The sequence below is a fragment of the Chinchilla lanigera genome, unplaced genomic scaffold (assembly GCF_000276665.1).
Source record: "Chinchilla lanigera isolate Chin_1 unplaced genomic scaffold, ChiLan1.0 scaffold00021, whole genome shotgun sequence".
NCBI lineage: Eukaryota > Metazoa > Chordata > Mammalia > Rodentia > Chinchillidae > Chinchilla > Chinchilla lanigera.
Window position 1 is genome coordinate 28,836,544 of NW_004955422.1, and position 13,998 is coordinate 28,850,541.

At 47.2% G+C, this 13,998-nt stretch overlaps 1 protein-coding gene across 1 annotated transcript; it reads left to right on the forward strand.

Moving 5' to 3' along the window:
• Positions 1-2,477: 2,477 nt before the first annotated feature.
• On the forward strand, positions 2,478-10,712 carry Plagl2 (pleiomorphic adenoma gene-like 2; the record flags this gene model as incomplete). Its single annotated transcript, XM_005384877.2, is given in 2 exon segments — positions 2,478-2,851; positions 5,606-10,712. Coding segments are annotated over 2 exon segments (1,491 nt in total). The 3' UTR covers positions 6,837-10,712.
• Positions 10,713-13,998: the final 3,286 nt, after the last annotated feature.

Sequence of the window (13,998 nt, forward strand, 5' to 3'; positions counted from 1 at the left end):
TTTAAAAGGCCTGTGGAAGTAGGATCAGGGTAGTGGCCAAGCCTCCATTAAATGCAGATCAAGTTAAGCCATAGCCTCCATTAAATGCAGATCAAGTTAAGCACACAGTTCCTGCCTGCCTTCTCTGATTCCATCAGAACAACCCCATGAGCTCTTCTTAGCCACTATCAGCCTCTTTCCTAGAAGCCCATTATTCACTCTTTCAGTAGCAGTATGCTAAACTGCTGTATCTTGTTTGTGCATGTTCAAGAGAATAGAGGAGGTGGATGTGTGTGTGGGAGGTGGGGGACAAACTGTTCTCTTTCTGAGTTTGGGTGGAGTTTCCAAAGCTAGGCTCCCTTCACACATCAGCCAAAGTGATGTGACTTCTTTTCCTCTTGTGATTCCCAACTTTCCAGAGGCTGAAGTGCATGATTTCAGATATGAAGGGGGAGCAGAATATGACTTTGAAGGTATGGGAAATTCCCTCCAAACTAAACATGCACACTTGAGCTCACTCTCTGCCCACTTCCAAGGTGCATAGTAATCATCAGTGGTATTATAAACAGGTAATTCCACCCTTGTGAAGGGGGAGGGGACTTAAACAATGAAAGCCAGACGTCAGAGGCTTTTGAGGTTTATAGTGAAGCAGGCAAATATGCCATGATGACTTGAAGGCTCAAGTAGGCCTAGTTTTTAGTGTTGTCTACCGCTCCCTAGCTTGTGAATCACACAAAATGAGACTACCTTTGTGCACATCTTTCTAGGCAAAGCTCTACTTGTGATGAGGAAATGTTCATCATATTATATTATAGTGTTTCTTCAATAAGAGGAATGGTTCCTGAATAGGATATAGCTCATGTTAATGATGAGCAAAACTCTCTGGGGCATGAACCCGCTGATACTATCATCTCGTTCATGGCCAGTCTGTTGGATGAATGGTCACTGTAAGCAGCAGGTGCTAATGAGCTGAGCAAGCATTCTATGACCCACAGCTAGTTTGTGCAGTTGGAGTCCTCCCCAGATTCTTGTGGACAGTCCCGAGACACATCTTTTGCTCTCTCCATGTGGAAAAGCTTCCTGACCAAATTTTAACATGACCTCTTCAAAGGAATCCCCCTCTTGTAACAGGATGCATTGTAGTTGGGAATGTGTGGTAAGGTAATAAGTATGAATGTAGGTCTGTTGCCCCCTTGTGAGAGTCAGTCTGATAACTCCCAGCCCTTCCCTCTGAGTTGGTGTCAGGAAAGGAGTTGTGTCATAATTACTGCAGCCCTCCTTCTCTCCTACTACCACTTCTACCAATATGAGAAAGAGTCAGACTTGAAGATTTTGCTACCCTACGTTGGAAGGCCTGTGAAGCCAGTTTTTTTTTTTTTTTTTTTTTAAGAAGCATAAGAAAGATTTATTAGAAGTAAACATAGGATCCACTCAGAACTGAAGTGGGGGTGCTCAAAGAATTGAGGCATAATATTGTGAAGTTTAAACCAGCATTTTCTAGACATAAATTAAGCCCCTGAGAATTGAGGCATAATATTGTGAAGTTTAAACTAGACATAAATTAAGCCCATGAGAGTCAACCTGCATTCAGTGACTAATTTATTAATCTTAAAGAAAGTTGTAGTTCCTTTTCTAGATGTTAGGAATATGGAGGTGAAAGAGGATAGTCGCTCACAGGATCAGAGTCAGGCAGAGAAGACGGAATTCTAATGTAAGTATGTTACTTGTTGCTAATGGAGAAGGTCACATGTGCCCTGAGAATTTGTTGTAGAGGCCATTCAGAACCTTGTGTTAGACAGGCTTTGCTAAAGAAGCATGGACTGAGTGAGGAGACCAAGAGATCTGGAGAGGTAGTGGAGGTTGGGGTAAGGCCAATGCTGGTTTAGGAAAAAGTATGCTAAGAATATGCTGTTACCTCCACGGAATCTCCTGATGTTGATGTGCTGCTATGGAGCACATCTGGCATAGAACTGGCTCTCTGTGTAAATTTCCTAAGTAAAGTCTATTCTGTTGCCTTTTAGACATTTTATTGCTCCTTAGCACCTACCTCCAAGAAGAGAATTGTAGAAAGTAGGAGTAGGGGGAGACAGTAAAAGAGGATGAGGAAAAACTGCTGTCTCTAGGTTAAGTGGAAAAGATGTAAAAGTGAAGTCAGAAGAGAAAGTTTAGAGCTTTTAGTTTCTGTGACTATCTTGTTTCTTATTAGGCTTGGATGGCATTAATAATAGTAGTTACCAGTAAGCACTTACTAGGTGCCTGACTTTCTGGTGAATACTTTATATTCATGACCTCATTTGATAATCAGAACATCCTAATGTTTTTGGAAATGGTTATCTCTACTTTTTAAGAGAAGAAACAGCTCCGGGAAGTAAGTAATTGAAAGCCACACAGCTTCTGGGTGTGGGGGATGATATTGGAATGGGAGCTGTTTGCTTCCAAAGCCCATGTTTTCATGTTATTGGGCTCCCTAACAGCAGATGTCCTGATGTTTGTTTCAGGTGAAGAGATTGTTTTCTGAAGGCTGCATTGGAGGCTGTGACAGAGCGGAGAACCTGAGTGGAGCTGATGGGGAGGCTTTCTGAGTAACATGGCCCTTCGCCATTAGCCTTGCCATGACCACATTTTTCACCAGCGTCCCTCCCTGGATTCAAGATGCAAAGCAGGAGGAGGAAGTGGGCTGGAAACTAGTTCCCAGGTCTCGGGGCCGGGAGGCAGAGAGTCAAGTGAAGTGCCAATGTGAAATCTCGGGGACACCATTCTCAAATGGGGAGAAGCTGAGGCCTCACAGCCTCCCCCATCCAGAGCAGAAACCATATAGCTGCCCTCAGCTGCACTGTGGCAAGGCTTTTGCTTCCAAATATAAACTGTATAGGTAGGTGACACTCCCATGCCTTTTTCTGCCCCAAGGTTCCCACAGCTAAAAGCCAGAGAGGTCCCACTGAATTGGAGCTTTATTTGTGGCAGGAGAATGGTGGTTAATTTGTCCTACAGATATACCCTAAAGTCCTAACTATTTGAAGTCACTAAAAAACAATGGTGGAATTTTTGACTCGGACACTAGAATCTGATGGGGACAGTATCAGGCGCCACCAGCAAATGAGACTGAACATTCTCTTCAATACTACTTTCTTTGTCTAGTTCTGTCAGATAAATAATCAGAATCATAGCCAGAAGTTAGATATCAGTCTTAGAGCTTTAGAAAGAAAAGGAGACCCTCTGGTCCAGGCTATAAATTTTAAAATGAGTGCGAAGAGGGGTGGCTCACACCTGCAACCCCAGCACTTGGGAGACTGAGACAGAAGAATTACTGTGAGTTTGAAACCAGCCTGAACTACATATTGAGATCCTGTCTCAAAAATGAAAACACCAAGAAACAAAAATGAAGTGAGTGAAGCCTACAGCAGGGACATAATGGACCCAAGATCTGGTAGCTTCTTGGGCTTTCAGTGCTGCTTTTATTGAAACAACCTGCTGCTCAGCTGATTACTTTTATCTCTGTAGAGCCCCTGGTGCCTTCTGGGTCAGCTGCTTTTCTGAAACTTTTTAAGTCCAAGAAGCCGTACTAAAGTGAAGTAGAATATGAAAGCTTTGGTTAGGAGAGGACCTGGTGAAAGCTATTTTCATTTTATCCTTGCTTTTCTCTCAGAAGAACTGTAGACTTGCCCTTTATAGCTGAGAGAGACCAGCCTAATGCATAGTCATCTATTGAACTATTGTTCATTGATCTGCTGTTACAGACCAGGCACAGTGCTCATTGCTAGGGAAAGAATAATGAGCTGGATGGATGGTGGATGCTGGCCCTCCTGGAGCTTTCATACTAGAGGAGGTAGACAGCAAACAAGTAAATACATCAACAAATGAACACAGAAAAGCCTCGATCCTCATCTGGAAAACAGGTGTCAGGAAGGAATTAAAATGTTCAACAAGGTAGTTTGGAAACCAGGGTTGCCATCAGGATGCTTCTGTATCTTAGGTGGACTCTTTTTCAGACAGGGTTTCACTATGCAGTTCAGCCTAAATGCCATCCTGCCTCAGCCTCCCAAGTTCTGGGATTATAGGCGTGCGCCACCACCCCTGGTTTTAGGGGGATTTTAGGTTCATTCTCTCATACTTTCCTAGTGACGATGGGTACCAGTGGGAGGCTGCTGGAAGGTTCTAGACTAGGACTGGGAACCCTGATATAATTCACTTGGAAACTTAGGTGAGTTCCTAAGTCTGTTTGGGCCTTAATTTCCTAACCTATAACTGAAGGAAGTAGACTGGATCATTTAGTGTCTCCTCCTCATACGTTATTTTATCAGCTATGCCATAGGAGGTTGATAATACTCACATTGGCATGAGCATACCCACATAGATTGAGGATGATTGTCCAGGTAGAAAGAGTCACTGGTTACTCGGGCGTGCTTGTGTAAACCCAGGTCTCAAGAAGGTTTGTGCTTAAATCTAGCCTCTGCTAGTTATAGCTAATGGGTGAAGCTACCCTGTGTGTTAGCCTCCTCATCTGGAGACCAAGTTTAATGACACAGCTCACACAGGGCCTGACAAATGGGCCCTTGAGGTCTTTTTGAGTTGATTCTAAATGTATATGGAACTGGATGTATATGGATGGCAGTTTCTAGATTTTGAGCTGTTTTCCAACTAGATGGGAGCAGGTAAAGTATGAGACACTGAGGTGCCAGACCACTAAAACATTTCTTACAGTTTTACTGGTTTACATGGTGAACAATCCAAGTGTACAAATGGGTAACCAGTGAAAAATCAATTGTCCTCACACCTGAGGCACTGTTCTTCTCCCCAGAGGCAGCTAGTAAGATTAATTTCTTGTGTTACCTTCTTGATGTATTCAAACGTATTCCTTTCCTTTTTTGTTTTCAAAAGGAATCATAGTACATCTACTATTTAAACTTCCTTTTATGACTATCCCATCCATCCATCCATCTGTCCTCCATCCATCCATCTTTCTTGGGAACTTATTCCAGATCAGGATATTTAGATGTATTTCATTTTCCTTTTATTGTCTCCTTTAAGTTTTTAATACAATTTTTAAAAGATGAAATACATTCACATACTTCAAATTAATAAAGTACCAAAATGTATACAATGGAAATACTCCACCACACCCATCTGTCTAGTTTTTTGCCCATAAGTACCAGTGATGTCAGTTTCTTATATCTCTTCCCAGAAAAGTTTTAAGCACATACAAGCAAACATGCATTTATTCCCCCTTCACATGCTGAACATCATTCTCTGTGCATTATTTTGCTGCCTTTTTCTCTCACTAAGGAGCTTGTATCTGAAGATTTATATAAAGCTGCTTTATTTTTTAAATAGTTGAGTCATTTTATAGACTTGGTGTAATGTATGTAACCAGTTCCCAATTGAATTGGATGTTCCGATTGTGTCTGTTTTTGTTTGTTTTTTGTTACTACAACCCATGCTGCAAAGAATAGCAGTACATACTGGATTTTACAGATATTTATAGAATATAATTAGCATGGCATTTCATTACATGGCTCTACCATAGTTTTTATGTGTAGTTTCCTGTTCATAGACAAATTATTTGTCTAGTCAGCCGTTGTGGTCACCTGTTTTTGCTTTCTCCCTTGTCTTCCATCCCTGACACCAGGCACATGGCCACCCACTCGGCCCAGAAACCCCACCAGTGCATGTATTGTGATAAGATGTTTCACCGCAAGGACCATCTGCGCAACCACTTACAGACCCATGACCCCAACAAAGAGGCCCTCCACTGCTCTGAGTGTGGTAAGAATTATAATACGAAGCTGGGCTACCGTCGCCACCTGGCTATGCATGCTGCCAGCAGCGGTGACCTCAGCTGCAAGGTGTGCCTGCAGACCTTTGAGAGTACCCAGGCCTTGCTAGAGCACCTGAAAGCCCACTCACGCCGGGTAGCAGGCGGTGCCAAGGAGAAGAAGCACCCCTGTGACCACTGCGACAGGCGGTTCTATACTCGTAAAGATGTGCGGCGGCACCTGGTGGTGCACACAGGCCGCAAGGACTTTCTGTGCCAGTACTGTGCCCAGCGATTTGGCCGCAAAGACCACCTGACACGTCATGTTAAGAAGAGCCACTCTCAAGAGCTGCTCAAGATCAAGACAGAGCCAGTGGACATGTTAGGCCTGCTTAGCTGTAGCTCCACAGTCAGTGTGAAGGAAGAGCTGAGCCCTGTGCTGTGCATGGCCTCTCGGGACGTGATGGGGGCCAAGGCCTTTCCTGGCATGTTGCCCATGGGCATGTATGGTGCCCACATCCCTACCATGCCCAGCACGGGCGTGCCACACTCCCTGGTACATAACACACTGCCCATGGGTATGAGCTACCCTCTGGAATCCTCACCAATCTCTTCCCCACCTCAGCTCCCTCCAAAATACCAGCTTGGATCTACCTCATACTTGCCCGACAAATTGCCCAAAGTGGAGGTGGATAGTTTTCTGGCAGAGCTTCCTGGGAGCCTGTCTCTCTCATCTGCTGAACCCCAGCCCGCCTCACCTCAGCCAGCGGCAGCTGCGGCCCTCCTAGATGAAGCACTGCTCACCAAGAGCCCCGCCAACCTCTCTGAGGCCCTCTGCGCTGCTAATGTGGACTTTTCCCACCTACTGGGCTTTCTTCCACTCAATCTGCCCCCATGTAACCCGCCTGGGACCACAGGAGGCCTGGTCATGGGCTATTCCCAGGCTGAGGCACAGCCCCTGCTCACCACTTTGCAAGCTCAGCCTCAAGATTCCCCAGGAGCTGGGGGACCACTGAACTTTGGGCCTCTGCACTCCTTGCCTCCTGTCTTCACTTCTGGCCTGAGTACTACCACCCTGCCTCGTTTCCACCAAGCATTCCAGTAGCCCTCACGGAGGTCCTCAGCACAGTCTTTGGCTCTATCATGGAGCCTGAGTATCTTCCCTGTCCGCCTCCCCCACAAAGGCAGCTGAGCTTTCAGAGCTGGGTTCAAAAAGCAAAAATTCCAATGTCTGTATGGAGCACTTGGTTTGAGGGTTCAGGCTCCGGGATTGATTCCAGGAAGCCTTGAGCCCCAGCATCGTGGAAAGATCTACCATAGGACTTTCAGGTATTTTTACTTTTATTTTGTGATCTGAATTGGGAGCCACACTTACCCTTCTCCTTCTCCAAAGCGTCAGAACCTCCTCTTTGGAGGAGGGGAAGGCTTCTTGGAGACACAGAGGGTTCACGTTGGTTGACCTCAAGAGAAATTGCTGAAGAAACCTGTTGCCTATCTCAGCCTTCAGACCCCACAGCAGTTAGTTGGTCAGGCCCTGCTGTGGAAGGTCACTTGGCTCTATCACCTGCTTCCAAGCGGCAGGCAGGAAAGAAGGCTTCTATTCTTCCCGACCACCCCCATCCCCACTATACCAACAGCTCTGTTTTCAGTCAGTGTTGTTCAGCAACGGTACCGTTTACACATTCGTCTCAGACACACCATTTCACCTCCCTTGCCACGCTGTTAGCCTTAGAATGATTGCAGTGAACACTGTTTACACACCGTGAATCCATTCCCACCAGTCCATTTCAGTTGGCACCAGCCGGAACCACTTGGTACCTGGTGTTAACTGGAGCCCTGTTTACAAGGCGGAGTCGGGTCTTGCTGACTTCTCTTCACTTGAGGTCACATTTTTCCCCTGTGGGGAAATAAACTGACTTTTGGACTGCTTCAGTTTCTGCCATCTTCCATGACTGCATCTGTTCCTGCCTTCCTCGGCAGTGTCCACAGGAGACCGGCAAGAATATTGGAGCAGCTTTCTCACAGGTCTGTTTTTCTCCAAGTCCATCATGACCCCCTCATCACCCTTTTGAACTGGAGAGGGGAAGAAATGAAAGGCATGCCCATCTGTCACTTGCCCATTCCTTAATTCCCACTCAGATCATTATGAGCTGTTGTTGTTTGTCTTGGAAGGAGGGACTCTGGGTTCTATGCGGGTGGGAACAGCAAAGGAGAGGGGATGAGCCCCTCATTTGTCTCCTTCCTGCCTGCCCCTTTTTCAGGAAGTTGTGGAATTGTTAGAAGTTTTTAGAAAGCTAGGGCTGGGCAGATAGTTGAGTCCTAATCAATCTAATCATTGTCTCCCATACCAAAAATTTTCTGCCCACAGTGTCCCTTCATCTCCTCCACTTCGCAGTCCCCGTGGATGCAGGGCCACTGTGCATAGGCTTCTGTGCTGTCCCTCAAGGAACTTTCACCTTCTTCTCATGGTCCCCTTCAGTTTTGTCCTTACTATCTAACAAGGTTTTTTGCAAGAGGAGATTAGTTCTATTGACTTGTGAGGCTCCCTGGCACAGACAGTGTAGCCTTTACCCAGAACCCAGCCAGACCCCAAAGCCTGCTTCATCTCAGTTCCACATGGGCTTTTCCCACGCATGGAAGGAGGCAGCTCAGGGACCACTGTTGTGGGACTCTCTTGAGATACCTCCTCTCTGATTCAGAAACACACTTCTACCTCTTTACTGTTAACTTGTACAGATGTAGCCAGCAGTTTCTGGGCACTTCTGTCAGGGGTGCCTCATGCTGGCCTTTCCACTAGGGTTTCAGGACAAACTACCTAGGAACTGCCTCACCCTCCTACTAGGCCTCCCACCCCCTTCTGTCTAGACTTCATGTATCATCAGGAACTGAGCAGGTCAATACCTAGCTTCTGCTTTAGTCCAGGCCAGTACCCTTATTTGAGGTGAAAGCCTTAAAGTTTAGCTCCCCGGCCCTTGATTGGAGGCAATGCAGAGTGAATAATTAACCATGTTTTGATTTAGGCAAGGTAGCTTGGGATACTTTTTCAAAAGTAAAGCCAGATATAAAAATGTCTGGCAACATTAACATCAGTCTAGGTGATTTGCTTCTAAAAATTAGTTTCAGTGAGTCCCAGAGACTTAATTACGTTTTTTTAAAAAAGCGTCTATCTTGGTATTCAGCCACCTCCTGCATGCTGTGCATGTTACTGGGACTCATGTTATAGGAAATAGTATGTGAGAATCCAAGCAGGACTTGCTGTTGCCATTTTCCTTGTATCTGGTCTTAACTCGACCTAGCAACCCTCTCCCCTAGCCTGCTATCTTCCCTGCACCCTCAGTTTCTAGAGGCAGATGGGCTCTTGGCCACAGAATATAAAGTCCTGGGCGGTTAGAGGAGTCTTCTCTGCCTACCCTTTTCCTGTCCCTTCCTTGAACTCCTCCCTCTGTAGGGATGCTTTGCAACACATAGGACAGGCAGAATAGCTATTTAAAATCTTGTAACTGGCCCTTGTCTTTTTTCCTTCCCATCTTTCCTTCCCACCTCCCTTCTTCTTCCTTCCTGCCTTTCCTTTCCTCTTAGCGTCCTTACCATCACAAGGAATTTTCCTGTCACTCTAAACTTTGCTGGTGCAGAGGAACATTATCTGCCTTCACCTTTTGTGGACCACAGTCACCCTGCTGTTTCTTAAACCTTTCTCCACACCAACCCCCCCAAAAGCCCCTCCCCTTTTTGAAAGGGCAGGCTGTTCAAAGAATAAGAGTAGCTTTATCTTATACTCAGTACCCAGACATACTTCAGTATCCTTACTGAAGCCACGAGAACCTGAGGGGCACCTGCCAGGACAGGGGCCGTCGCATGTGGAACAGGCTAAGGACCAGAAAAAAAGGAGTGATGTGTCCTTTCTGCAACCCTGATCCAGCCTCTTGTCAGCCGTAAGCTGACGTGTATGTGGGTAGGCATATCCCACCCTGCACAGTAGCTGCTCAGAGCTGAGTACAGTCCTGGGCCCAGGGGCTGAAATGCCTGGGTGTCAGCTCAAAGGATCTCTGCCCTATCTCAAAGAGGTGGAGGCAGGGGAAGGTTCACCAATGAGTTTTTCTCCCCAACTTTTTACAAATGGCATTTGTTGATGGAAATCCGGGAAGCAAGTGTGATTACTTTTTTGCTTGTAGACATTGTCCTAAGTTTAAATTTCCCCACTGCCCTAAACTTTCCCTAGTATCCCTTAAATTCTCCCCTCCCTTTTTGGTAGCTCTTTTCTCCATCCTCCCTCAATCTCCCCTCTTACCTAGGAACTGTTTTTAAGCACGATTTTTTAAAACAGGTAATATTGTACAGGATCAATATTTTGCTTTTTAACAAGGATATTTATGTAATAAGAAACTTTGCCTTAGGCAGGTGTTGGCCAGAAAAGTCCAGATTCCTCTGGGACCCCCACCCTGGCCTCTCCTGGAGCTCTGAACCTGCTGTGGAAGGAATTGGCCATGACCTTCACCACTGGAGAGTAAGGCCTGTGGCGAGGGAAAGGGGTGTTCACTGTGATAACCTAGTGCCTCTGTGGAGGGGTGTGGAAGCATCCCAGTCCAGTTGCTTCTGGTTTCAGCTGACTCCCCCTCCCCCCACCTCTCCACCTCTGCATATTCAGCACTAGAATGAATGCCTGAACACCACTTCTCACGCTCTTTCCTCCCTCTTGAGTGGCTGAGGCTTTGAGGCCACTCCTTTGTAACGCCAGATTATTTAAAGAGAAAAAAATACAAGACAAAAATCTTCTAGCACTTTGTAAACACAGTGAATAACCTCTTGGAGTATTTTTGGCTTTATATAAAACAAGGTTTTTAATTGTAAAATATAAGTGCCATTAGAAAATGCACAGGGCGTTATCTTTGTTAAGGTAGATTTTTTCAATGTTTTACAGAATTACATTTTCAAAAAAAGTTTTTATAATGAAGTTGTTTATTAAAAACTTCTGAATGATGTGTTCGGCAGTTGTGAACCTGTCTGATTGGGAAAGGGTTGGAAGAAGCCTGGAGTTGGAAGGAATTGAAATCGCTAGACATCTTAGCATCCAAAGTGATAATGGTGAGTGTAGGGCAAACAGGAACAACTGCTTGTGTTAACGTAAGTTTTGTACTTTGCAACGAAAGATTGATCATAATTGGATGTGTTTGAGGTAAGTGTTATGTGTCATTCGGTCAGTTATTCTCGAATGCGAGGATGAGAAAACCAAAATCAAATTGGCTTTAAACAGTGAAATTTCATGTAACTGAAAATGCCAGATGTGACACAGTCTTCAGGCTGGTTAGATCCAGAGGCTCAAACACAGTTGGCTTCAGCATTCCTGTTTCTCTCTGCCCTGCCTTGTGCAGTTGTGACTTCCTCTTTATGCCCTACCTAGGTTCTCCCCTTGTGGAAGAGGAGATTCTTCCGTAATCGTAGACTAGTTATTTGTACACAGTGCTGGTCGGAGAGAGGAGTGCTTTTATTCACAGAAGCCCCCTGTTTCATTGGCTTTCCTGGTGTTCTCCACCATCTTAAACCAGTCATCAGTGACAAGACTGGGACACAAGGAGGAATGGTTTCTCACTGGGAACTTGGGATACTGTTAAGATGAGACATGAATGCTGGTTCTTCAAGAAAAGATAAATGTCTACCATGGTAAGCCACTGTCCAGTGTGTACAGCTGGTGACAAAGCCAGGACCTGGCCTTATCCTCACTAGTGCCCACCCACTAGGTTTAGACAGACTTGAGCGGCCAGCATGGCTTTGCCCAGCTTTATTGCTTGCCAGTCTCTTGGCGAGGTAGTTGTCCCCATGCTGGGCTCTACCTCTTGTGCTCAGATGCTTCCGTCACGGGCTAACCTTTCTCTAGGCTGGCTCCAGGTCCACAGGCAAGTAGTACAAGTTGCTTGGAGTCTAGCCCAAGAATGTGCCACGACATTAACGAGTATCTATGTGCCAGTGTTTGGTGTACAAGGGCAGCAGGGTGAACCTTCATCTCTGGCTTTCTGCTTACTTGATAAATGTTCACTGTCCATTCTTTTCAGTCAGAACCCCAGCTGCAACTTAAAGGAAATCCACCTTGCTCTCTGGATGGTGTATACCCCAGGATAAGTCTTAGGGATGCAGCTGTGGAATTATCATGTCCATTGAGCATGAGGCTGAAGGCTTTGTGGAGGAAATGACAGACTTCCAGGCGGAGATGACAGTGTGTGGTATACTGACCTCCATAGACCACATCTGGGGATGAGACCACAGCAGATCAGATACATCTGCAGGATCATGGGTTGAGGGTCTGGTCCATCCAGGCATTTTGTCTACCCAAGCACAGACTGCACTATAGCTAGTACTGAGCCAAGGGTTGCCTCTGGGCCAAGGACTAGGTGAGCACAGTCCACCCAGCTTTGGCCATCCAGCTCCTTTGGAAGCTAAGCAGGTGCACACTTGTTCCTTGGTTTGCAGTGGTCTAAGACCTTTCCTTGTGTCAGATCCTTCTGCTCTGATCTCGTTTTGTCCTTTTCCCACATAAATTTTTCAAGCACCTTCATGTGCCCAACAGTTGTGTTATCTGAGGCTCCCAGTTTGAGTGTGGCCATTCCTTGTCATGGACACCTCTTGGGCCTTCTGCCTGTTCCTGGGTTCTTTAACCTATGCAAGGCCACAGTGTCCTACAGCTGGGAGCCTGGCAAGGGACACTGCCTGGCATAGTGGCTGCGATGGGAGTGTCATAACCATGACTAGGGATCGGGCCTGTCCAACGTGCCTGCTCTGAGCTGCCTACTGCTTGGCTCACTAGCCCTGCACTTCTTGCCACCTCCTCCCTCTGCGCCAGCTCTATTTGGAATGTAGCCTGCAGCCCTTACCCCTCAGCCACAACTCCTCTAGATCCTTAGTCTGCCCCCGCCTCGCTCCCAGCGAATCACATGTGGAAGGAAGGAGTGCGAGGGGCGGAGCGCGTGCCCTGAAGTAAGAGACCGCGCCCCTCCGCGGTGCCCCCCAGTCTCCCGGGGTGCGTCTAGCGGTGCACCCGAGCCCTGCAGTGAGCGGCTCTCGAGGGTGACTAGCGTGACAGCGGACGAGGGGCGAGGGCCTGGAAACTGCCGCGCCCCGCCGTCTGCCAGACGCGGGAGGGGGCGCGCTGTGGGGAGGCCGAGGAAGTGACGACGGAGGAGGGCGCCATCTTCATGGAGGAGGCTGCGCAGGCAGCGTTGTAGCCACTGGAGAGGGAGAAGCAGCTGGAGCGGGAGAAGTTGGAGGTGGACGCAGAGGCCCATGAGGACCCGGTGCCCCTGCACCTTGAGGGCCTAATTGTGGACCCACTGGAGGCCATCAAGTGGCAGCTGGAAGCCATGAGTGGCCAGGCTGACAGGGCGTACTAACGGCTTGAGCGCAGGTTTGGGAGGAGGCGCCGGCTGCATCATCTAGAATATTCTGGGCGCTTGGGTCACTGCCTTCCGGAACCAGCTGCACCTGGCAACCATGATCAGCTCCCGAGATGAATCTGATGAACTCGGAGGTGAGGGAGCTCAGGCACGCAAGGATAGGTTACAAGTTCAAGTTCCACTTTTGGAGCAACCCCTGTTTCTGAAACAAGGTGATAGTGAAGGAATATGAGTGTAGCCCGGGCGATGCCCATTGCTTCTCCATCAGATGGCACCAGTTGCAGGAACCCCATGCTCTGGTACAGCAGAACCGAGACACTGTCTGAAGCTGCTTCCTCTGGTTTTCACAGCACAGTTTCCCAGAAGCTGGCAGGGTTGCCCAGATCTTCAAACTTGACCTGCGGCCCAGACCCCTGCAGTACTACTTGCTGGGGTGTAGGGCCTCCAGAACCAGGTTAAGCCTAGGAAGGGGTCCCACAGAAGACTCTCCTAGGCGGTACAGGTTTCAGTCTGGCTAATATCCCGCCCTACATAAGACTCCTTTCTGCCTCCTGTGGACCTGTGCTTAGGCCAGCAGTGGGCACTTTGCTGTTTGCCTTCTCTTTTGTGTACTTTGGCTCCTCAGGATGTTCAGTAGACTCAGCTGCAAGATCACGGCCTTTGTGACCAATCTCTGTTGTTCCCATGTGACCTTCACGCTGTCCCACGTCAGCATCACATGTCTGTCACACACCATTGTATTTACAACAGGCACCCAATTTTGTGGACTTGTATTGTCTTTATCTTCATGGCCTGGACCTATCTGCGACCCAGCCTTCCCACCCATCTTTGTTTTGACCAGTGCCTTTCTGAGGCCTACTGCCTTAAAGCCACAACACGCTGAGC